This window comes from Grampus griseus, assembly GCF_964374135.1.
Source record: "Grampus griseus genome assembly, chromosome: 4".
NCBI classification, from domain to species: domain Eukaryota; kingdom Metazoa; phylum Chordata; class Mammalia; order Artiodactyla; family Delphinidae; genus Grampus; species Grampus griseus.
In genome coordinates this window covers 46,062,402-46,088,142 of record NC_138997.1, presented here as the reverse complement: position 1 = coordinate 46,088,142, position 25,741 = coordinate 46,062,402, and the positions used below count along the sequence as shown (strand labels likewise).

The 25,741-nt window shown below is 38.4% G+C and overlaps 1 protein-coding gene across 1 annotated transcript; it reads right to left on the bottom strand.

The window, feature by feature from the left end:
* Window positions 1–9,760: 9,760 nt before the first annotated feature.
* CXCL11 (C-X-C motif chemokine ligand 11) lies at window positions 9,761–10,991 on the bottom strand (the record flags this gene model as incomplete). Its single annotated transcript, XM_082653599.1, has 4 exons — window positions 9,761–9,802; window positions 10,027–10,099; window positions 10,208–10,334; window positions 10,931–10,991. The coding sequence occupies 4 exons, from the start codon at window positions 10,989–10,991 to the stop codon at window positions 9,761–9,763; spliced, it is 303 nt and encodes a 100-aa protein (XP_082509725.1).
* Window positions 10,992–25,741: the final 14,750 nt, after the last annotated feature.

Below are 25,741 nucleotides of genomic sequence, written 5' to 3'. Positions count from 1 at the left end.
TAGCTGCTACTGATTTCTCCAGCTTCATCTCACACTGTTCCCTCTCAACCACTATACTGCAGTCACAGAGGCCTTTTTTAAACTAGCGATTTTCTGTATCTCCCCCTGTTCTTTGTGTTGGTAGTTCCTTCTGGATGTTTGGATTTTAGCTAAATATTATAGTACTTTCTCTTACCAAACAATCTAGAGCAGCCATGACCTTATTTTAATTCTCTGGCATTTCTCACTCTCTGATATTTGCTTAGTTTACTTTTTATTTTTTTAATGTCTGTTTCTTCACATTCAAATATAAGCCCCCAAAGAGCAGGGACCTTATCAGTCTTATTCAGCGCTTATCCCCAGCAACTAGAGCATCACCAGGCATATGGAAGGTATTCAGTAAGTATTGGATGGATGGATAGATGTATAAATTTTTCCAGACTTTAAGCAACGGCACAAATAAGAGTTATACATCTTCAGAAAGAACTTCCATTGACTCATCACATTTTTACATTAGGACATGGGTATTACTATTTCCTCTAGCTTTAGGAACCAAGTTTAACCTAAGAAAACTACAGTTTCCCCAGAAGTTAGCATAGATTCAGATAGGTAGAATCAATATAGGTATTCTCAGCTAGCCATAGGTCAAAATCTTTATTCCTAGGACTATGCGGTAAATATATAAAGGGTGGTACACCTAAACACTTTTAAATTATTCATTGGAGGTTCTCTGCAATTATGCATTGAATGAATGAAGGAATGCAAGTCTCTTCAGTGCATATTGCGTATATGTTTGTGGGTGGTTTTGGAAGCAGAAGAATGAGGAGGGTTGTACTTGTTCTCATTATTTTGTCTGTACTTTGTGTAGGGAACCAGGCTACTCTCACGGGATACTGGGAGGGATAAGATCCATTGTCTGTCCTTGATGGGACTTGCATTCTAATTGGAAAGACCAACAAATATGAAACAATAAATATCAACAAAAGAAACAGTATGATCAGTGACAAATGAGTGGTATAGACAATAAATACTATGGGGGTTCATAGGCGATTATATTCATTAAGACCAGGAGTGCTCAGATGAACCTTAAAGTATGGATTGTACTTAAGACAAGTGGCCAGGAAGGGAAAGCATATGTAGTTAGAGAAGTGTCACCAAAAATGGTATCGAGCAATGCCAGCCAACCAGTCAGGCAGGTTGGCACAGTCTCCTAGGGATGGTAATACCTTGTTAGGATTCTGTAGTATCTGGTCCTCAGCTTTACAGGTCCAGAAACTGCTGAAATGGAAAACCTGCAACCCAGGATACTGTACTGAGCAAGAGTACCGTTTAGGATAGAAGGAGAAATAAAAAAAACTTCTCGGACAAGCAGAAACTGAAAGAATTCATCAATACTAAACATACCCTACAAGAAATGTTGAAGGGTCTTCTCTAGATGGAAAAGAAGTAGAATCTAAGGGAAAGAGAGAATGCCAATAAGAAAGGCAAATATAGGGCTTCCCTGGTAGCTCAGTGGTTAAGAATCCGCCTGCCAATGCAGGGGACACGGGTTTAAGCCCTGGCCTGAGAAGATCCCACATGCGGCGGAGCAACTAAGCCTGTGCGCCACAACTACTGGGCCTGCACTCTAGAGCCCGCAGGCCACAACTACTGAGCCCGTGTGCCTGGAGCCCGTGCTCCGCCGCAGGGGGGGCCACCACAGTGAGAGGCCTGTGGGCCGCAATGGGGAGTGGCTTTTGCTCACCGCGGCTGGAGAGGGCCTGTGCACAGCAGTGAAGACCCAGTGCAGCCAAAAAATACATAAATAAAATAAATTAAAAAAAAATGTTTTAAAAAAAGGCAAATATATAAGAAGGATTTAAGATTACTTAAATAAGCCAGTATGTAGATAAAAAGACAAAAAAATTGTAAAAGCAGCTATAACTACACTAAACAGTTAAGGGATAAACATAAAGATGTAAAATACGACATTCTAATCATCCAGGGTGAACATGTCCTCAAAGAGTTAATTCTGCTAACCAACTCTACAAGAATCTAAGATGCAAATTAAAAAGACAGTTTATTCATTCTTTTTTTTTTAATGTGGACCATTTTAAAGTCTTTATTGAATTTGTTACAATATTGCTTCTGTTTTATGTTTTGGTTTTTTGGCCATGAGGTATGTGGCATCTTAGCTCCCCGACCAGGGGTTGAACCCGCCTCCCCTGCATCAGAAGGTGAAGTCTTAACCACTGGACTGCCAGGGAAGTCCCAGTTTATTCATTTATAACGAAGACCTTCCAGTATCTGGAATGATTGGGTCTGATAACCAAGCCACACTTTTGCAGTAACAGAGTACCTGGGAAGTTGAATTAGTTATCAGATTGTTTTCTGGTGAAAACAGAATCAAAACAAAGGACCATTCTCCTCTTATTTTGAATAGGGATCTGCTCAGGAGAGAAACCTTATAAGTGTGATCAATGTGGAGAAGAATTCAGGAAAAAATCAAACTATAGAGACAACAGGAAGCCAATTATTACTTGTTATATCCACAGCCAACCTTACCTGAATCACTTGAATAAAAATTAAATTATAACTCTTTTAAAATTTATATTTTAATTTTTGCCAGGCTTTTGATATATTCACTTTTTAAAAAATAAATTTATTTATTTATTTATTTTTGGCTGTGCTGGGTCTTAGTTGCTGTGCACAGGCTTTCTCTAGTTGCGGTGAGTGAGGGCTCCTCTTCATTGCAGTGCGCCGGCTTCTCATCGTGGTGGCTTCTCTTGTTGCAGAGCATGGGCTCTAGGCGCACAGGCTTCAGTAGTTGTGGCTCGCAGGCTCTAGAGTACAGACTCAGCGGTTGTGGCGCATGGGCTTAGTTGCTCTAAGGCATGTGGGATCTTCCTGGGCCAGGGCTGGGACCCCTGCCCGCTGCATTGGCAGGTGGATTCTTAACCACTGCGCAACCAGGGAAGCCCATATTCACTTTTTAGTGTTCACTGATCTGAGTCTAGTTTTGAAAGAAAACAGGAATCAAGGAAATAGTCCATCTTTAGTTTCGGTTTCATTTGCTGTTGGTTTAAGACTCTAACTATGGCGTCAGGCCAAAAGAAAGAGTCTACCCTAGCAGACTTGTTACAGGCCCAGAAAAAAAGCTTTTCCGAGAAACTAATGTGCTTAGAGGAAATTTCCTAAAAAGCGAGCTGGAGGAGTTCAGTGATTTCTGTAGACTGGGAATCCCCTCAGCTGATTTACATTACACCTTGGAAAGTCTGGGAGAGGAGGGCAAAGCTTTGCTTTTCATAGTTTTGACTGAGTTGCAAAAAGATTCTCTTAGCTAACAGTGTGGGAATACTGGCTACATGCTTGTGAGTTACCGATGTGTCTCATCATTCACAACCAGGGCAAAGCTGGTGATGTATACTTAAAACCATCATGCTTGGCAAAGCCTGAGAATAGCTTCTGTTTGTATGCATATTCAGATCCTGCAGCATTTTGCTTTTCTCACACTTGATGGCATGATGAGATGGGCTGGGAATCTACAGATAACAGTATATAGTTTTGTGTCTCACTTGCTCTGTGGTCTTGGACAAACTGTTAGGTCTATCTATGCTTCAATTTTCCTATTTTCAAATATGCACTGTGGTATCTAACCTACATTAGATACTCTAATTCTAAAGTATGACAGAATTCTAAAGATGACAGATTATTAAAAAAATAATTAATTATTATTAAAAAGTCTAAATGAAGTTTTCACTGGCCAGCATTTCAAAAATATAGCCAGCTCTCTGGCCAAGTATCAGCTTATCTCCTGGTGCAACAGATAGTATTTTCTCTCTGGATGATGTAGTTATTCAGGTGATCAGATGTGTCTGTTAGTCTTCAGCATTGACCAGCCATAGCATGCCTCTCCTGGTGGAACTGAGGGCTGGAATCATGCAGCATTTCCCTCTTAGGAAAGGGCTTATTTAGGTAGCCTGTTTTATCTTTGATGCATAAGAGTACACTGTGAATTTACAAAACAAGACACAGATGCCCATTTTTCACTTCTCTTCTTTATGCTATATAGGTCCTAGCCTGAAAAAAAAAAAAAAACAAAGGAAGAAAAAAAGAAAGAAAGAAATTCAAGCCATAAGAATTGGAAGGGAAGAAATAAAATTTTGCATAGAAGATTTTCTGCATAGAAACCCCCCACCCCCCATTTACTAAGTTTTAGAAATAATAGAATTTATCAAAGTGGATACCTAGAAATTCAATGTACTATGCTTTCTACATCAGTAACAAAAGAATTTTAATGTTATTTTATAAAAAATTTACAGAAGCAACAATAAGTACTTAAACACATACTTAGGAAGGAATGAAACTAACAAAAGGCAAGACTTATTTGCAGAATATGCAGATGACTTTTTCTAAAAGAATGTCATGTAAAATAATGTTGAGATTCAATACAGAAAGATTACCCTTTTGATAAAGTTAAGCAAAACTAAAGTTAAATAATACTTTGTTGAGCTGTGTGTATATAAACAAACCTAATTTTAAAAAGCAAGGGAGTGATGGGTACACAACAATGTGAATGTACTTAATGCCACTGAACTGACACTTAAAAATGTTTAAGACAGGGACTTCCCTGGTGGCGCACTGGTTAAGAATCCGCCTGCCAATGCAGGGGACAGGGGTTCGATCCCTGGTCCGGGAAGATCCCACAGGCCGCGGAGCAACTAAGCCCCTGAGCCGCAACTACTGACCCGCACGCCTAGAGCCTGTGCTCTGCAACAAGAGAAGCCACAGTAATGAGAAGCCCGTTCACTACAACAAAGAGTAGTCCCAGCTCACCACAACTAGAGAAAGCCCTCGTGCAGCAGCGAAGACCCAACGCAGCCAGAAATGAAGGAAGGAAGGGAGGGAAGGAGGAAGGAAGGAAGGAAAAAATGTTTAAGATAGTAAAATGTTATGTGTATTTTACCCAAATATTTTTTTAACATCTTTATTGAAGTATAATTGCTTTACAGTCTTGTGTTAGGTTCTGCTGTATAACAAAGTGAATCATCTATATGCATACTTATATCCCCATATCCCCTCCCTCTTACGTATCCCTCCCACCCTCCTTATCCCACCCCTCTAGGTGGTCACAAAGTACCGAGCTGATCTCCCTGTGCTATGCGGCTGCTTCCCTCTAGCTATCTATTTTACATTTGGTAGTGTATACATGTCAATGCTACTCTCTTACTTCGTCCCAGCTCACCCTTCCCCCTCCCTGTGTCCTCAAGTCCATTCTCTACATCTGTGTCTTTATTCCTGTCCTGCTCCTAGGTTCATCAGAACCTTTTTTTTTTTAGATTCCATATATATGTGTTAGCATATGGTATTTGTTTTTCTCTTTCTGACTTATTTCACTCTGTATGACAGACTCTAGGTCCATACACCTCACTACAAATAACTCAATTTCGTTCCCTTTTATGGCTGAGTAATATTCCATTGTATATATGTGCCACATCATCTTTATCCGTTCATGTGTCGATGGACATTTAGGTTGCTTCCATGTCCTGGCTATTGTAAATAGAGCTGCAATGAACATAGTGGTACATGACGCTTTCTGAATTATGGTTTTCTCAGGATATATGCCCAGTAGTGGGGTTGCTGGGTCATATGGTGGTTCTATTTTTAGTCTTTTAAGGAAGCTCCATACTGTTCTCTATAGTGGCTGTATCAGTTTACATTCCCACCAACAGTGCAAGAGTGTTCCCTTTTCTCCACACCCTCTCAGCATTTATTGTTTGTAGATTTTTTTGATGACGGCCATTCTGACTGGTGTGAGGTGATACTTCATTGTAGCTTTGATTTGCATTTCTCTAATGATTGGTCATGTTGACCATCTTTTCATGTGTTTGTTGGCCATCTGTATATCTTCTTTGGAGAAATGTCTATTTAGGTCTTAATGTGCATTTTTGGATTGGGTTGTTGGTTTTTTTGATATTGAGCTGCATGAGCTGCTTGTAAATTTTGGAGATTAATCCTTTGTCAGTTGCTTCACTTGCAAATATTTTCTCCCATTCTGAGGGTTGTCTTTTTGTCTTGTTTTTGGTTTCCTTTGCTGTGCAAAAGCTTTTAAGTTTCATTAGGTCCCATTTGTTTATTTTTGTTTTTATTTCCATTTTTCTAGGTGGTGGGTCAAAAAGGATCTTGCTGTGATTTATGTCATAGAGTGTTCTGCCTATGTTTTCCTCTAAAGGTTTTATAGTGTCTGGTCTTACATTTAGGTCTTTAATCCATTTTGAGTTTATTTTTGTGTATGGTGTTAGGAAGTGTTCTAATTTCATTCTTTTTTTTTTTTTTTTTTTTTTTTTTTTTTTGCGGTACGCGGGCCTCTAACTATTGTGGCCTCTCCCGTTGCGGAGCACAGGCTCCGGACGCGCAGGCTCAGCGGCCATGGCTCACGGGCCCAGCCGCTCCGCGGCATGTGGGATCTTCCTGGACCGGGGCACGAACTTGCATCGGCAGGTTCCCTGCATTGGCAGGCGGACTCTCAACCACTGCACCACCAGGGAAGCCCCAGAATCCCCATTTTATACAAAGTAAAATTCAAGGTTGTTTAGCTAGACATTTGATGTCCTTCATACTCACTTCAACCAAAATAATTTAATTATTATTTCCAAAGCTCACCTTATACTTTCCTACCATTGTGCCTTCCTTCATGACATTCCTCTGCTGTAAATTCCTTTCCCCCTAGTTTCTATTGCCCTTCAGTCATTGTATTCTTAAATATTTGTCAAGGGGTCTGATATCTGCTAGGCACTGTACTGTGGGCTAGGACTAGAGTAGCTTTCTTATTGAGCTTACACTTGTGAGAGAGGAGATATTAAGTACAGTAATACTTCTTTACTTGCAACAGATAGTGGCATGAAAAAGTAGAGTGTTCTGAAAACAAATAGGACACCTAATCTAGTTGAGATTGAAGGGGTTGTTTCAAAGATGACCACTTGGAGAAAATGTCACTTAAGCTGAGATCTTATTGATGAATAGGCATTAACTTAATGAAGGAATGGGCTAAGGGAATAGTCTGTGCAGATGTACTGAGGTGGGAAGGATCTTGGCTCAGGTATGTTAATTCATTCATATGTTTATTTTGCTGTGAAGAAATTTAAGTTTTTTGTTGTTTCTCAATAATAATGTACTGGTCTATGCTACTTTACTTTAAAAAATAAATATCTCAATCATATGTTTATTCTATGATATATAATATAGCTATATAGTTCAAAAAACACCAAATTTATCATGTAGCTCTTACTCAGTGAATTTTTTTATTTTTAAAGATACTCTTAAAAAATATCACTGTAAATAGTCAAATAATAGATCCAGGTTTTAAAACTATCCAGGGAATTCATCTAGAAGTCCTATTTCTATGTAGAAATTTATATAGATTTGTGATATATGCATATGTAATATTTATACTACATATCTATATTATATATCATAGAATAAACATATGATTGAGATATTTATTTATTTATATACTAATCCCCTAGATAACATTTTGGTTTCTCATTATTGCTTGTAGGCACCAGTCAAAAAGTTAGTCAGTAGGAGGGCCTGTTAGGTTCTAGGCAGCCTACTCTGCTATTTACTTTTCTGTCCATTCCCTGATCTGGTTTATGGTTGGCTCTTTGATATCGATGAAAAGGATACACCAAAGATGCATTTAAATTGTTCTTTTGTTTTCAAATAAACAAATACCTGATTTTTGGTAATTCTATAAATATTTTCATTTTTCAAATGTATAGTTGTCTACATAAAGAGTGATGTAACAACTAAGGTTTTTGGTTTTTTTTAAACATCTTTATTGGAGTATAATTGCTTTACAGTGGTGTGTTACTTTCTGCTTTATAACAAAGTGAATCAGTTATACATATACATATGTTCCCATATCTCTTCCCTCTTGCATCTCCCTCTCTCCCACCCTCCCTATCCCACCCCTCTAGGTGGTCTCAAAGCACCGAGCTGACCTCCCTGTGCCATGCGGCTGCTTCCCACTAGCTATTTTACGTTTGGTAGTGTATATATGTCCATGCCACTCTCTCACTTTGTCACAACAGCTAAGGTTTTTGGATACACTCAGAGAAACCAATTCTGGCTAGCTTCAGCAGGAAAGGAATTTAATTGGTAGTTGAAGAAGACACAGGAAGACTGAAGAATCAGACTTGGAAAATATACAAAACCTAAGGGTGCTAGGTGGCAGGAAGGACTATAGCCAAAGTCATGCTACGGGAACGTGTTAGGAAGCCTCTACTATCAGACTTACACTGTTACTACTGCCACTTTAAATATTTCTTACTGATAGCATCTTTGTGGTGCTAGCTGGACTTCAAAGTCTAGGGTAGGAGTGGTCTGGCTGAGATCTTGTTCTGGCTGCCAGGGAGGAACTTCTTCCTTTGGCTTCTACCTTTTGGCTTCCCACCAAAGCTCACATAATAAGAAATTTTCCCTGAGTAAGAAAGGAGTTTGAGCCTAGGAAGACCCTTTAAAAAGAGATAGCTGTCCTTCACAACTGCTCATTAAAATATATTTCAAAACAATTCTGTGTGATGACAGGTAGCTGTATGCCTCTTGAAATACAAGGTAAAATTGTTCAAGGCATCTCACATTTCTTGAAAACATATAATTATTTCTGTTTTAAGAAGGGTTGTGGTAGATTATTAGAGAAAAATTATTTTCTTTTCAAAGTGAAGCTATCATAGATATCTCTAAATTTTATAGTACAGGCATGACTAAAATAGATTAGATATGTATTTTTCTAAGAAAAAGAATCACAGAAAGTAAAGGTGATTGCCAGATATGCACATATATTTATTTCAACATTTTTCTTTGGTAGAAAAAAGCATTTCATATATAAAATGTGTTCAAAACATTAGTATAATTTATAACAGTAGATAAAACCAAAATTCACGGTAAACACATACATCCTAATTGCTTCAAAATATCTCAATGGAAAAAAAGAGTGTTAAAAAAAATCAAGGGCTTCCCTGATGGAGCAGCGTTTAAGGATCCGCCTGCCAATTCAGGGGACACGGGTTCGAGGCCTGGTCCAGGAAGATCCCACATGCCGCGGAGCAACTAAGCCCGTGTGCCACAACTACTGAGCCTGTGCTCTAGAGCCTACGAGCCACAACTACTGAAGCCCACGTGCCGCAACTACTGAAGCCCATGCGCCTAGAGCCCATGCTCCGCAACAAGAGAAGTCACCACAATGAGAAGCCCGCGCACTGCAACGAAGACCCAATGCAGCCAAAAATAAATAAATTAAATGAATTAAAAAAAAATCAAATCAAGACCAGAGCTACTAATTCTGTTATGAAATATTTGCACTCTTACCAGTTACCCTTAGCTTATAATTGTCTTTATAGTACATTTCATGAATTATAGCCTTTTTTATAAAACAAGATGGTGTTTAAGGACTTTTTCCAATTTTTAGGAAAAGGAATGTGGATTTGCATAAAAAAATACTTAGGGAATGTTCATGGATGCTTTTGACTTATGAGTCATGGTCTTGATTTCAGTAATAATACATATTGTAATATAAAATATAGGTCAAATACAGACAGATAACTTTTAGAGACAGAAATGTTTTCATAGCCACAGCAGAATAGTTACAAGCATCAAATCTCCTAGAAAGTTTCCTAACCTAGAAATGCATGAATGTTCATTACAACAGGCAGGAGAAAGTCAGTTTCCTATTGCAGAATTCTTATCATGTCAGTAGTCAGTTACACTTGTTCTAGGTTTTCAAATCCTCCTTTCCAGGACTTCATACTTTTTGATATTTTAAAAAATTCATTCTTTTAGCTTTCTGTAATGAGAAGATGAGAGTTTTACCACCTTGGGCTGTTCTTGTTTCCCAGTGATTTAGCAGTTGACATGCAAAAACATACAGCTAATTATAACCAGAGACCCCTTATCAAAACATTTACACAGGATCATAGCAGAACAATTCTGCAGTTGTCAATTTTATTTTTTCAAAAGATTTGTCTTGGATAAAACAGATTATAAAATGGAAGTAATCTGGCAACCTACCTTGATTATAACTTTTGCTTGCTTTGAATTGGTATTTAGGCATCTTTGTCCTTTATGTGCTTTCAGGGTGATACTGTTAAGGGAAGATCCAAAACAGTCTTAAATTTTGGATGGAAAAACATAAGAAAAACAAAACAAAAAAGCCACCACCATTGTTATCTTCAGTGAGTCCATTACTTACATCACTTCTATTCTGTCACAGTTATTACTTGGGTAAATTATGGAGACTTTCTCAATATCTGCCACTTTCACTGCTTTTACTCCAGGGTGTGTGCAAAGACACCGTCCCCCTTTGAACATGGGGAAGCCTAGAACAGATCATAGCATCAGTTACTAATACATCTGATTGCAATCATATAGCTATGATTTATGTATAACCTTGATTGAAGAATGTGGACCAGGTTTTCATTAAGGCTAAAGATAGTAATTTGTCAAATAGCACTCAACACTGCTGTTACTGGGAAAGGAGCTTCAGTAAGAAGTTGATGATCTTCTCTTTAAATTTGTAAGCAAACCATTAAAGAATAAGGGGAAGAATGAAAGACGTTTATTGGAGATCAAGCTTATTTGCCTCTTGCTTTTATGCTCAAGAATTTTTCCAGAAAGCTAATAACATTATCTCATATAAAATCTTCTTAGCAGACATTTAAAACTGTTGCTAAAGGCTCTTGCCAGATTTTGCAGCCAAATAAGAAATTCTATTAAAAATGTATCATCTCTAGTTTAAATAATCATCTCTAGTATTTTAAACATTTCCAGTATTCTCTGCCAAACCTATCGTAACTTCTAATGTGTGAGGTTAAATAAAAATTTACTGTATCTTTTAGGATAAAAGTGGAAGAAAAGACATTTGAAGCATTAGAAAGGAAATTTATAGGTTGAGAAGTTAAAAAGTACCATATACCTTGAACAATTGTAGCACAGAATATCACAGCCAGGACTGTAGCCATGCCCTTCGTATTCATGTTTGTCTGTTGCTGCTGCTTTGGCTTTGATACTCTTCTTGGAGGGAGTAGAAATGCTGATCATGGAAGAGAAGTCTTAATTGGCATATATAAGGCATTTTATATACCAGCAATCCTCTTACAGCAATAGGAATTTCCCTCCTTGAGTCATGTTCCTTTTTCCCAATAGTTTCTATTTTTTTCTCATCTAAATATTACTGTCCCTTCCTTTTGTTACAGGGTTGAAAGTAATACGAATGTGAAAGCACTTTGTAGATAGTAAAGTGCTGTGTAAAGATAGAATAGAGTACACCCACATGGGAACCAGCCTTAAGGTAGCATTTCCTAGAAATGTATTTAATTATTGGACTACCCTGGGCAGTGAAATTCTGATTGCCATTCATTCTTCCATTCAGGAGTATTGTCTTCCTATATTCAGTCCTTTCACTCTCCATCCTTCACATAACTATATAAAAGATCATTCTTTTAAAAAATTATAAATTTTTGGACCTCCCTGGTGGCACAGTGGTTAAGAATCTGCCTGCCAATGCAGGGGACATGGGTTTGATTCCTGGTCCAGGAAGACCCCACATGCTGCGGAGCAGCTAAGCCCATACTTGACAACTACTGAGTCTGTGCTCTAGAGCCCACGAACCACAACTACTGAGCCTGTGCGCCACAACTACTGAAGGCTGCATGCCCTAGAGCCCATGTTCCGCAACAAGAGAAGCCACGCAATGAGAAGCCCGTGCACCGCAACGAAGAGTAACCCCCGCTCACTGCAACTAGAGAAAACCTGAGTGATGCAATGAAGACCCAACACAGCCAAAAAAATAAATAAATAACTAAATAAAGTAAAAATATATATATACTTTTTCTTTTGCTTTTAAGTCCAAACTCATATGTAAGGCCTATTTTATTTGACATCAAACGACCTTTTATTTCACCTTGTTTATATTTTGCTGACTATAATTGCATGTCTGAAGAAGTTTCCTAAACAGCTGTACTTCTGAATTTATATACATTTCTTTTTGCATGTTTAGCAATTTTTACATATATATATACGTCTCAAGCACTGTTATTTAGTACATAAAGCTGTATGAGTTGTGGATTTTTAAAAAATGATTGTCTTTTCTAATGTGATGTTTTTATTTCTTGGATTCTACTTCCACGTAACCCGTTTTCTTTTTCTTTTTAGCTTTCCCTCTTAAGCTTTCTAAATCTGTTTATTTTAAATATGTCACTTGCAAATACTTAAAAAATCATATCAAAGGGAACTTTTTTTTTTGCGGTACGCGGGCCTCTCACTGCTGTGGCCTCTCCCGTTGCGGAGCACAGGCTCCGGACGCGCAGGCTCAGCGGCCATGGCTCACGGGCCCAGCCGCTCCGTGGCATGTGGGATTCTCCCGGACCGGGGCACGAACCTGTGTCCCCTGCATTGGCAGGCGGACTCTCAACCACTGCGCCACCAGGGAAGCCCCAAAGGGAACTTTTAATAGGTGAATTTAATTATTTTCCGTGTAATTGGTAATCTGTAAGCTTTTTAAAATGTTTCCTTCATGTATCTTTTCTGTATTAGTTTTCTTTGATTTCTTTCTAACTTTAAATATATTTTCTTTAACATTTTCTTATGTGATTTGAACAAAATACATTGTTTTGTGTTTTGCTAGTAATCTTAGAAAAAGTCAGGTTAAAAATTTTTTTAATAATTTGCATCAACCATAAATAGAATCTTCTGGTTCCTCCCTTTGTAAGATGAGAAGAATCACTGTAACTTTCTTTCAAACATTTCTTCCTATTTCCTAGTTTTGTTGGTATAATCTGGGGTTCATAGCTAGTTTACTATTTTCAGATGATTATTTCACATTACTCAACATCTTTTTTGAGAATTATGATTACATTTTATTCTGAAATCATATATTTATTTAGACATATCCTACATTTAAATTATTTTATCAAACACTACAAGTCTTTAAAAGCTCTTTGTCTTTCTTTTAATTAATCTCAAAGTAGCTGGATATTATTTCTCTTTCTCATTCATTCATTCATTTAACATATATGATTCAAGGCAGATTTTCTCACAGGAAAACTGGTGAAGTATCAATAAAAGGAATATGTTCTTGGATTTCATAAATCCTTATCCATTATTTTTTCTTCACTTCAAGTTCTCAGGTAATCTGTAGATCCAAAATTATGCAGAGTTGGGACAGGAGGTGGTTTTGTGCTTCAACCTTTTTACTTCTTTATTTGAAACATACAAAAAGTAAGCCTAATTAGGCTCTGGCAGGTGCTAACATGGATGCTCTCTCTTTCCTTAACACTCTCTCCCTCTTTACTGCCTCTCCCTCCCAGAGTCCCTGCCTTAACGTCGACTGGAAAGCACCACCCCATTCTACAGTAGTTCATTGCTCATTCATTCATAGAACAAAAATTTATTTTAGGTGTCTATTACGTGCCTGGCACTCTTTTGAGATTTGAAAATAGAGCAGTGAAAAAATCAACCAAGTTCATTTTTGTGTCTTTCAAGTTTTACAGTGTTCTATTGTAGAAGGCAGTCTGCCTAATTTCTGCTGGTTCTGTAGATGTGTGTCTTTAAGAATATGACTTCTCCTGACCTAAATACTTTCTATTATCACATGAGGAGGATTAATTTCTATTCATATGTTATGGTTCCTTTAGCACTTTCCTCAGCTTTCCTGTATCCTTTCCTTCTTTTAAGTTTTGATATCTTCATAAAGTTTTCTTCAATATATAGTGATTTCTTCTCCTGGTTTTAGAGCACTTACTGTCTTGTCTAGCTTTATCCAGAAGAAATATAATGGCCACCTACTAAATTTTAAATATTCTAGTAGCCACATTTTTTTTTTTTTTTTTTTGCTGTACGCGGGTCTCTCACTGTTGTGGCCTCTCCCGTTGCGGAGCACAGGCTCCGGACACGCAGGCTCAGCGGCCATGGCTCACGGGCATAGCCGCTCCGCGGCATGTGGGATCTTGCCGGACCGGGGCATGAACCCGTGTCCCCTGCATCGGCAGGCGGACTCTCAACCACTGCACCACCAGGGAAGCCCTAGTAGCCACATTTTTAAACGTTTTTTATTTTTATTTTTTTGGCCATGCTGCGCGGCTTGTGGGATCCTTGTTCTCCAACCAGGTATCAAACCCTTGCTCCCTGCAGTGGAAGTGCGGAGTCCTAACCACTGGACCACCAGGGAATTACCTCCAGTAGCCACATTTAAAAAGTAAAAAGAAACAGGTAAAATTAATTTTAATAGTATATTTTATGAAACATGAAAAAGTTATTTCAAAGTGTAATCATTATAAAAACATTAAGAGATTTTAATTTTTTTAGTACTACGTCTTCAAATTAGACTAGCCGATAGACCTAGAGTCTGTCATACAGAGTGAAGTAAGTCAGAAAGAGAAAGACAAATACCATATACTAACACATATATATGGAATTTAAGAAAAAAAATGTCATGAAGAACCTAGGGGTAAGACAGGAATAAAGACACAGACCTACTGGAGAACGGACTTGAGGATATGGGGAGGGGGAAGGGTGTGCTGTGACAGGACGAGAGAGAGGCATGGACATATATACACTACCAAACGTAAGGTAGATAGCTAGTGGGAAGCAGCCGCAAGGCAGAGGGATATCGGCTCGGTGCTTTGTGACCGCCTGGAGGGGTGGGATAGGGAGGGTGGGAGGGAGGGAGACGCAAGAGGGAAGAGATATGGGAACATATGTATATGTATAACTGATTCACTTTGTTATAAAGCAGAAACTAACACACCATTGTAAAGCAAATATACCCCAATAAAGATGTTAAAAAAAAAATTAGACTAGCCACATTTCAGATGCTTAGTAGCCACATGTGTTTAGAGATGACCATATTGGACAGTACATGTCTAGTTATTCATTTAGCAGATTCTACTACCTTGATACTAAATTTTAAATAAAGATGGGTATGGAAAGAAGGAGAGATACTGTGCTTTTTTTTTTTTTTGGTTTGTTTTAGAAACTTTTCTAAATCTTCCTAGTCCTTTAGTTCTTTCTCTCTTCACTAAGTCATTATCTCATTGCTCTTTCTTTTAGATTAAGCGGGACAAAGATTAAACTGTATTCTCTCTCTTTTTAGTAGTGTTTGCCATCTTTTGGTTGTTCCTGGAATTGGACTATTCTAAGTTCATCCACTCAAACAAGTTTCCCCTTGAATTTAAAGGAGAATCCCAGGAAATGAATGTAGTTTTTATAATTAATCACCAAAACCCTTTCCAGCTTAACATTTCTATAATCTGTGATTTCATATGAAGTTTTAGTTATGATCCCCAATTATGCAATTAATGTAGAATTTTAAAATGTTTTCAAGCGGGAAGAGATTAGTGCAAGGCATTTAAAGATAATTCCCGACCCACCATTCACTAAGTTTTTGAATAATATATTGCTTGCAGAGAAAAGTAGTTGAGACTATTTTGCCAGTTAAATTAGTGAAAAATGGGTTAGGAATGGAACAGTTCCCATTTATTATAAATCAGTATAATATAACAGGATCCTGTCGTTCTGAGCTTATCACTCCTAGGGAAGAGGTTGCCACACATGTGATAGGCACCTAAAATAATGAATAGGTGGAACAGATTGACATAGAGTTCTTAACTCTTAAAAGTATAGTAGTACAAAACCTGAATGCTCTTTTATAAAGGGATTAAGGCATATAAGGAGCTGCTAGTGGATTTTTTCAGAAACCCTTAGTGGAATACTACTTCTGTGATTTTCTTATAACATTATTATAATACTTTTCCCAGAAATCAGATAGATCCTACAGACTGTATTCAAGGCAGTTATTAGGCACTGGGCAAGGCTGTATTTTTTCCAAAAAAATTTTTGGGAAAAAATTGTATAAACAATAAAAAAAACCATTAAGGCACTATGGAATAGTGCATATTTTATTGCTGTTTGAAATCATTCCACAGAGACAGTGAATTTTGAATAAGGATGTTTCTGAGCCTATACTTAATCTCTTTCTGGGACTTTGACCTAAGAAGACATTTTCAAAAGCTGTACCCCAATAATGTAATCTGGTATTTGAGAATGAGATGTACAAAAGCTCACATTTCATTAGGGCGACTACATCCGTGATATGTGCTACCCCAAACACTGCAGTCTCAAATGCACGCACAAAAGAAGAACCAATTTTCAGGGGCCTCCATCACCATACTGACCAACTGCTAGCCATCTACCTTTCCTCTCCTTTTCAGAATGACAGAAGGAATGGAATCAGAACCTGATACACCTTGCATCAAAGATTACTGAATTCTACCAAATTTCTGATGTTAAAGGAGAGACCGTTATCTGTACTCTGAACACAAGAAGAAAAATGACCTTTTAGCTTTCAGTGATTGAAAATTTGAAAGTTACTGACAGTTCAATTTACTTTGCTTTTTAACTATGCCTTTTCATGCTGGTCAGACACAGCCTATGTATCTTGTTCCTGCAGTTGAATGGCTTTCCATTATCTTAATTAAATTTATTGCAAAGGAGAGGGTTTCCTGGAACAGCTAAGCTACAGGTGATTTATTGAACTATAACTCATTTTCTGGGAAATAAGTTGATTACAATTTCAATTTACCATTCTTCTTCTGAAAAGAAACTTAATGTTTTACCTTTTTGGAAGGAAAGTTACCAAATAATCATTATTTGCTTTTTTTTCCCTAACATCATTATTGGAGTATAATTGCTTTACAATGTTGTGTTACTTTCTGCTGTATAACAAAGTGAGTCAGCTATATGTATACATATATCCCCATATCCCCTCCCTTTTGCGTCTCCTTCCCACCCTCCCTATCCCACACCTCTAGATGGTCACAAAGCACGAGCTGATCTACCTGTGCAATGCAACTGCTTCCCACTAGCCATCTATTTTACATTTGGTAGTATATATATGGCAATGCTACTCTCTCACTTTGTCCCAGCTTACCCTTCCCCCTCCCCGTGTCCTCAAGTCTCTTCTCTACATCTGCGTCTTTATTCCTGTCCTGCCCCTAGGTTCATCAGAACCTTTTTTTTTTTTTAGATTCCATATATATGTGTTAGCATACGGTATTTGTTTTTGTCTTTCTGACTTACTTCACTCTGTATGACAGATTCTAGGTCCATCCATCTCACTACAAATAACTCAATTATGTTTCTTTTTATGGCTGAGTAATATTCCATTGTATATATGTGCCACATCTTTTTTTTAACATCTTTATTGGGGTATGATTGCTTTACAATGTTGTGTTAGTTCCTGCTTTATAACAAAGTGAATCAGCTATACATATACATATATCCCCATATCCCCTCCCTCTTGCATCTCCCTCCCACTTTCCCTATCCCACCCCTCTAGGTGGTCACAAAGCACGGAGCTGATCTCCCATGTGCCACACCTTCTTTATCCATTCATCTGTTGGTGGACACTTAGGTTGCTTCCATGTCCTGGCTATTGTATATTTGCTTTTTTTTTTTTTGCTTTTTTTAACCTGTTTGTTTTATGTAGAACCAAACTTACTTGCCTTGGAATATTACTTTTTACCAAGTTGATTTTATTAGAGTATAATTAACAAGTGTCAAAGAGAAGCTACTTGATTCGTTTTCACAGTAATTCAGAAGAAAAAAAAAAACTGGGTTTGAAAATGAATTACTTTCCTCTAGAATTTTAGGTAAAATTTTAAGACCTCATGTGTTAAAATTAGTCAAGTTCTGTTATCTCACTGAACAGATTAACCCTCTTTTCCATGTCCTCTGTACTCCTCACAGAATGTTTGCCGCTCTTTGCATGTATCTGAGCCAGTAGCCGTGGGTTGTATAAAGCAGCTTCAACATCACCAAAAACTTCAAAGAAATCATTTTTCTCACAACAAAGGCAGCTCTGTGCATGGCCTTAAACTGCCTGCCTGGAAAATGACTGCAATCTACAACTGCCAGGTCAATGTGGATGTTCATGTTAATTTTCCAAGTTGGGAAACAACATGCTTATTGTTAGGTGATAGAAACATGTGAGAGATTAGCAATGAGCAACTTTACAAACAACGAATTGAAAGAAGCTTAATTCAATAAGAGGAAGGAAAATTTTGCAGTAGCCTCCCTTATCATTACTCTATTTTTTCTACTACTCAGAGAAGCTGAAGGAGAGGGAAAAATAGATCTGGCAGATAGTATTTCAGGGCTAGTTGCAAAGAGGGTAATGCACAAAAGGATCTTGTCTGGAGAGATGAGTACTGCATGTGAATGTTAGAGGCACTATGGATGTAAGGTATGAAGTTGCATTGGATTTATTTGTATTTTTTAAAAAATAGGATAAATGATGATTTATAACGAGCATTTCAGTACACATGGTTTGACAATATGAACTTTAACTAAATGTAATGTTTTAAATAGGAGATACAGTCAGGAATGTGAAAAAAGGAACTGGAAGGACTCTTTCGTTACAAAATTTTATTGCTTATATTACCTTGATACTTAGAATAAATGAATGTCTTTTGGATTCAAAACAAGAACAACTCTTTAAAATATTTAGATAGGCTATGTATTATTTTTATTTTATAGATTATGCTGAATGCTATTTCCGTTTTTAATAAAAAGCCAACAAAAATGTTCTTGTCTTTTTCCTGTTTCTGAGACTTTCCTGGTTATTGGTTTCACCTTAGGAGCACACATAATCTAGCTTACTTTCCATGTTTCTTGCTTCTCTAGTCTTTAACTTAACTTACTTATTTTTTAACATCTTTATTGGAGTATAATTGCTTTACAATGTTGTGTTAGTTTCTGCTGTATAACAAAGTGAGTCAGCTATATGTATACATATATCCCCATATCCCCTACCTCTTGCACCTCCCTCCCACTCTCCCTATCCCACCCCTCTAGGTGGTCATGAAGCACAGAGCTAATCTCCCTGTGCTATGCAGCTGCTTCCCACTAGCTTTCTATATTACATTTGGTAGTGTATACATATCAGTGCTACTCTCTCACTTTGTCCCAGCTTAACTTTCCCCCTCCCCATGTCCTAAAGTCCATTCTCTATGTGTGCGTCTTTATTCCTGTCCTGCCCCTACGTTCATCAGAACCATTTTTTTTTAGATTCCATATATATGTGTTAGCATACAGTATTTGTTTTTCTCTTTCCGACTTACTTCACTCTGTATGACAGACCCTAGGTCCATCCACCTCACTACAAATAACTCAATTGCATTTCTTTTTTATAGCTGAGTAATATTCCATTGTATATATGTGCAACATCTTCTTTATCCATTCATCAGTCGGTAGACACTTAGGTTGCTTCCATGACCTGGGTATTGTAAATAGTGCTGCAATGAACATTATGGTACATGTCTCTTCTTGAATTATGGTTTTCTCAGGGTATATGCCCAGTAGTGGGATTGCTAGGTCATATGGTAGTTCTATTTTTAGTTTCTTAAGGACGGTCCATATTGTTTTCCATAGTGGCTATATAAATTCACATTCCCACCAACAGTGCAAGAGGGTTCCCTTTTCTCCACCCCCTCTCCAGCATTTATTGTTTGTAGATTTTTTGATGATGGCCATTCTGACCATTGTGAGGTGACACCTCATTGTAGTTTTAATTTGCATTTCTCTAATGATTAGTGATGTTGCGAATCCTTTCATGTGTTTGTTGGCCATCTGTATATCTTCTTTGGAGAAATGTCTATTTAGGTCTTCTGCCCATTTTTGGATTGGGTTGTTTGTTTTTTTGACATTGAGCGGCATGAGCTGCTTGTATATTTTGGAGATTAATCCTTTGTCAGTTGCTTCATTTGCAAATATTTTCTCCCATTCTGAGGGTTGTCTTTTTGTCTTGTTTGTGGTCTCCTTTGCTGTGCAAAAGCTTTTAAGTTTCATTAGGTCCCATTTGTTTATTTTTGTTTTTATTTCCATTTCTCTAGGAGGTGGGTCAAAAAGGATCTTGCTGTGATTTGTCATCCAGTGCTCTGCTTATGTTTCCTCTAAGAGTTTTATAGTGTCTGGCCTTACATTTAGGTCTTTAATCCATTTTGAGTTTATTTTTGTATATGGTGTTAGGAAGTGCTCTAATTTCATTCTTTTACATTTAACTGTCCAGTTTTCCCAGCACCACTTATTGAAGAGGCTGTCTTTTCTCCATTGTATATTCTTGCCTCCTTTATCAAAGATAAGCTGACCATACGTGCGTGGGTTTACCTCTGGGCTTTCTATCCTGTTTCATTGATCTATATTTCTGTTTTTGTGCCAGTACCATACTGTCTTAATTACTGTAGCTTTGTAGTATAGTCTGAAGTCTGGGAACCTGATTCCTCCAGCTCTGTTTTTTTTTCTCAAGTTTGCTTTGGCTATTCGGGGTCTTTTGTGTTTCCATACAAATTGTGAAATTTTTTGTTCTACTTCTTTGAAGAATGCCATTGGTATTTTGATAGGGATTACATTGAATCTGTAGATTACTTTGGGTACTTTAGTCATTGTCACAATATTGATTCTTCCAATCCAAGAGCATGGTATATCTTTCCATCTGTTTGTATCATCTTTAATTTCTTTCATCAGTGTCTTATAGTTTTCTGCATACAGGTCTTTTGTCTCCTTAGGTAGGTTTATTCGTAGGCATTTTATTCTTCTTGTTGCAGTGGTAAGTGGGAGTATTTCCTTAACTTCTCTTTCAGATTTTTCATCTTTAGTGTACAGGAATGCAGGAGATTTCTGTGCATTAATTTTGTATCCTGCTACTTTACCATATTCATTGATTAGCTCTAGTAGTTTTCTGGCAGCGTCTTTAGGATTCTCTGTGTATAGTATCATGGCATCTGCAAGCAGTGACAGTTTTCCTTCTTCTTTTCCAAATTGGATTCCTTTTATTTCTTTTTCTTCTCTAATTGCCATGGCTAAAGCTTCCAAAACTATGTTGAATAATAGTGGTGAGAGTGGGCAACCTTGTCTTGTTCCTGATCTTAGAGGAAATGGTTTCAGTTTTTCACCATTGAGAACGATGTTGGCTGTGGGTTTGTCATATATGGCCTTTATTATGTTGAGGTAGTTTCCCTTTATGCCTACTTTCTGAAGAGTTTTCATCATAAATGGGTGTTGAATTTTGTTGAAAGCTTTCTCTGCATCTATTGAGTAGATCATATAGTCTTTATCTTTCAATTTGTTAATATGGTGTATCACATTGATTGATTTGCATATACTGAGGAATCCTTGCATTCCTGGGATAAACCCCACTTAATCATGGTGTATGATCCTTTTAATGTGCTGTTGGATTCTGTTTGCTAGTATTTTGTTGAGGATTTTTGCATCTATGTTCATCAGTGATATTGGCCTGTAGTTTTCTATTTTTGTGACATCTTTGTCTGGTTTTGGTATTAGGGTGATGGTGGCTTTGTAGAATAAGTTTGGGAGTATTCCTCCCTCTGCTCTATTTTGGAAGAGTTTGAGAAGGATAGGTGTTAGCACTTCTCTAAATGGAATTCACCTGTGAAGCCATCTGGTCCTGGGCGTTTGTTTGTTGGATGATTTTTAATCACACTTTCAATATCAGTGCTTGTGATTGGTCTGTTCATATTTTCTATTTCTTCCTGGTTCAGTCTTGGAATGTTGTGCTTTTCTAAGAATTCGTCCATTTCTTCCAGGTTGTCCATTTTATTGGCATATAGTTGCTTATAGTAATCTCTCATGATCCTTTGTATTTATGCAGTGTCAGTTGTTACTTCTCCTTTTTCATTTCTAATTCTGTTGATTTGAGTCTCTTCCCTTTTTTTCTTGATGAGTCTGGCTAATGGATTATCAATTTTGTTTATCTTCTCAAAGAATCAGCTTTTAGTTTTATTGGTCTTTGCTATTGTTTCCTTCATTTCTTTTTCATTTATTTCTGATGTGATCTTTATGATTTCTTTCCTTCTGCTAACTTGGGGTTTTTTTGTTCTTCTTTCTCTGTTTGCTTTATGTGTAAGGTTAGGTTGTTTATTTGAGATGTTTCTTGTTTCTTGAGGTAGAATTGTACTGCTATAAACTTCCCTCTTAGAACTGCTTTTGTTGCATCCCATAGGGTTTGGGTTGTCATGTTTTCATTGCCATTTGTTTCTCGGTATTTTTTGATTTCCTCTTTGATTTCTTCAGTAATCTCTTGGTTATTTAATAGTGTACTGTTTAGTCACCATGTGTTTGTATTTTTTACAGTTTTTTTCCTGTAATTGATATCTAGTCTCATAGCATTGTGGTCGGAAAAAATTCTTGATACGATTTCAATTTTCTTAAATTTACCAAGGCTTGATTTATGACCCAAGATACGATCTATCCTGGAGAATGTTTCATGAGCACTTGAGAAGAAAGTGTATTCTGTTGTTTTTGGATGGAATGTCCTATAAATATCAGTTAAGCCCATTTTGTCTAATGTGTCATTTAAAGCTTGTGTTTCCTTACTTATTTTCATTTTGGATGGTCTGTCCATTGGTGAAAGTGGGGTGTTAAAGTCCCCTACTATGATTGTGTTACTGTTGGTTTCCCCTTTTATGGCTGTTACTATTTGCCTTATGTATTAAGGTGCTCCTATGTTGGGTGCATAAATATTTACAATTGTTATATTTTCTTCTTGGATTGATCCTTTGATCCTTATGTAGTGTCCTTCTTTGTCTCTTGTAATAGTGTTTATTTTAAAGTCAATTATGTCTGATATGAGCTACTCCAGCTCTCTTTTGATATCCATTTGCATGGAATATCTTTTTCCATCCCCTCACCCTCAGTCTGTATGTGTCCCTAGGTCTAAAGTGGGTCTCTTGTGGACAGCATATATATGGGTCTTGTTTTTGTATCCATTCAGCCAGTCTATGTCTTTTGGTTGGAGCATTTAATCCATTTACATTTAAGGTAATTATTGATATGTATGTTCCTATTTCCATTTTCTTAATTGTTTTTGGTTTGCTTTTGTAAGTCTCTTCCTTCTCTTGTGTTTCCTGCCTAGGGAAGTTCCTTTAGCATTTGTCGTAAAGCTGGTTTGGTGGTGATGAATTCTCTTAACTTTTGCTTGCCTGTAAAGGTTTTAATTTCTCTGTCGAATCTGAGTGAGATCCTTGCTGGGTAGAGTAATCTTGGTTGTCGGTTTTTCCCTTTCATCACTTTAAATATGTCCTGCCACTCCCTTCTGGCTTACAGAGTTTCTGCTGAAAGATCAGCTGTTAACCTTATGCGGATTCCCTTGTATGTTATTTGTTGTTTTTCCCTTGCTGCTTTTAATATCTTTTCTTTGTATTTAATTCTTGATAGTTTGAGTAATATGTGTCTTGGCATGTTTCTCCTTGAATTTATCCTGTATGGGATTCTCTGTGCCTCCTGAACTTGACTGTGTATTTCCTTTCCCATGTTAGGGAAGTTTTCAACTATAATCTCTTCAAATATTTTCTCAGATCCTTACTTTCCTCTTCTTCTTCTGGGACCCCTATAATTCGAATGTTGGTGTGTTTAATGTTGTCCCAGAGGTCTCTGAGTCTGTCCTCAATTCTTTTTATTCTTTATTCTGCTCTGCAGCAGTTATTTCCACTGTTGTGTCTTCCAGGTCACTTATCCATTCTTCTGCCTCAGTTATTCTGCTATTAATTCCTTCTAGAGAATTTTTAATTTCATTTATTGTGTTGTTCATCATTGTTTTCTCTTTAGTTCTTCTAAGTCCTTGTTAAATGTTTCTTGTATTTTCTCCATTCTATTTCTAAGATTTTGGATCATCTTTACTATCATTATTCTGAATTCTTATTCAGGTCCACTGCCTATTTCCTCTTTATCTGTTTGGTCTGGTAGATTTTTACCTTGTTCCTTCATCTGCTGCATATTTCTCTGTCTTCTCATTTTGTTTAACTTACTGTGTTTGGGGTCTCCTTTTCACAGGCTACAGGTTCGTAGTTCCTGTTGTTTTTGGTGTCTGCCCCCACTGGTGAGGTTGGTTCAGTGGGTTGTGTAGGCTTCCTGGTGAATGGGACTGATGCCTGTGTTCTGGTGGGTGGGACTGGATCTTGTCTTTCTTGTGGGTAGGGCTGCATCCGTTTGGGGTGTCTGTGAACTTTGTACGATTTTAGGCAAACTCTCTGCTAATGAGTGGCATTGTGTCCCTGTCTTGACACTTGTTTGGCATGGGGCATCCAGCACTAGAGCTTGCTGGCCATTGGGTGGAGCTGGGTCTTAGTGTTGAGACGGAGATCTCTGGGAGAACCCTTGCCAATTGATATTACGTGGAGCTGGGAGGTCTCTGGTGGTCCAATATCCTGGACTTGTTTCTCCTACCACGGAGGCTCAGGCCTGACACCCGGCCGGAGCACCAAGACCCTGTCAGCCACATGGCTCAGAAGAAAAGGGAGAAAAAAAAAGAAAGCAAATAAAACAAAGTAAAAGAATTCAAAAATGATAAAATAAAAAATAATAAAAATAAATAAATAAAAGAGAGCAACCAAACCAATAAATCCACCAATGATCACAAGCACTAAAAACTAAGCTAGACATAAAAATCAGAAACAGATCAATTGCAGACATCAAACCCCAAGTCCACAGTTGCTCCCAAAGTCCACCACCTCAATTTTGAGAACATTTGTTGTCTGTTCAGGTATTCCACAGATGCAGGGTTCATCAGGTTGCTTGTGGGGATTTAATCTACTGCTCCTGAGGCTGCTGGGAGAGATTTCCCTTTCTCTTCTTTGTTCGCACAGCTCCCAGGGGCTCAGCTTTGGATTTGGCCCGGAGTCTGCCTGTAGGTTGCCTGAGGGCGTCTGTTCCCCACCCAGACAGGAGGGGGTTAAAACAGAGGCTGATTAAGCCTCTCTTGCTTTCTCAGGCTGGGGAGAGGGAGGGGTATGGTAGTCATAATTGGAATGTGGGGTGAGCCTGTGGTGGCAGATGCTGGCGTGACGTTGCACCAGCCTGAGGCATGCTGTGTGTTCTCCCAGGGAAGTTGTCCCTGGATCTCGGGACCCTGGCAGTGGTGTGGCTGCACAGGCTCCCGGGGTGGGGTGTGGGTAGTGAGCTGTGCTTGCACACAGACTTCTTGGTGGCAGCAGCAGCAACATTAACGTTTCATGCCTGTCTCTGGGGTCCGAGTTGATAGCTGCGGCTTGTACCCGTCTCTGGAGCTGGCTTAGGTGGTGCTCTGCCTTCTACGGGGCACACTGGGAAGGAATCCCCTCTCCTCCTGCACCCCGAAACAGTGGTCTCTTGCCTTTTCAGCAGTTCCAGACTTTTTCCCGGACTCCCTCCTGGCTAGCTGTGGTGCAGTAGCCCCCTTCAGGCTGTCTTCATGCAGCCAACCCCAGTCCTCTCCCTGGGGTCTGATCTCCAAAGCCCGAGCCTCAGCTCCCAGCCCCCGCCCGCCCCGGCGGGTGAGCAGACGAGCCTCTCGGGCTGGTGAGTGCTGGTCATCACCGATCCTCTGTGCGGGAATCTCTCTGCTTTGCCCTCCGCACCCCTGTTGCTGCGCTCTCCTCCATGGCTCTGAAGCTTCTTTCCCCCTCCGGCACCCGCAGTCTCCGCCCGCGAAGGGGCTTCCTAGTGTGCGGAAACTTTTCCTGCTTCACAGCTCCCTCCCACTGGTGCAGGTCCCGTCCCTATCCTTTTGTCTCTGTTTATTCTTGTTTCTCTTGCCCTACCCAGGTATGTGGGGAGTTTCTTGCCTTTGGGGATGTCTGAGGTCTTCTGCCAGCGTTCAGTAGGTGTTCTGTTAAGAGTTGTTCCACACGTAGATGTATTTTTGATGTATTTGTGGGGAGGAAGGTGATCTCCACAT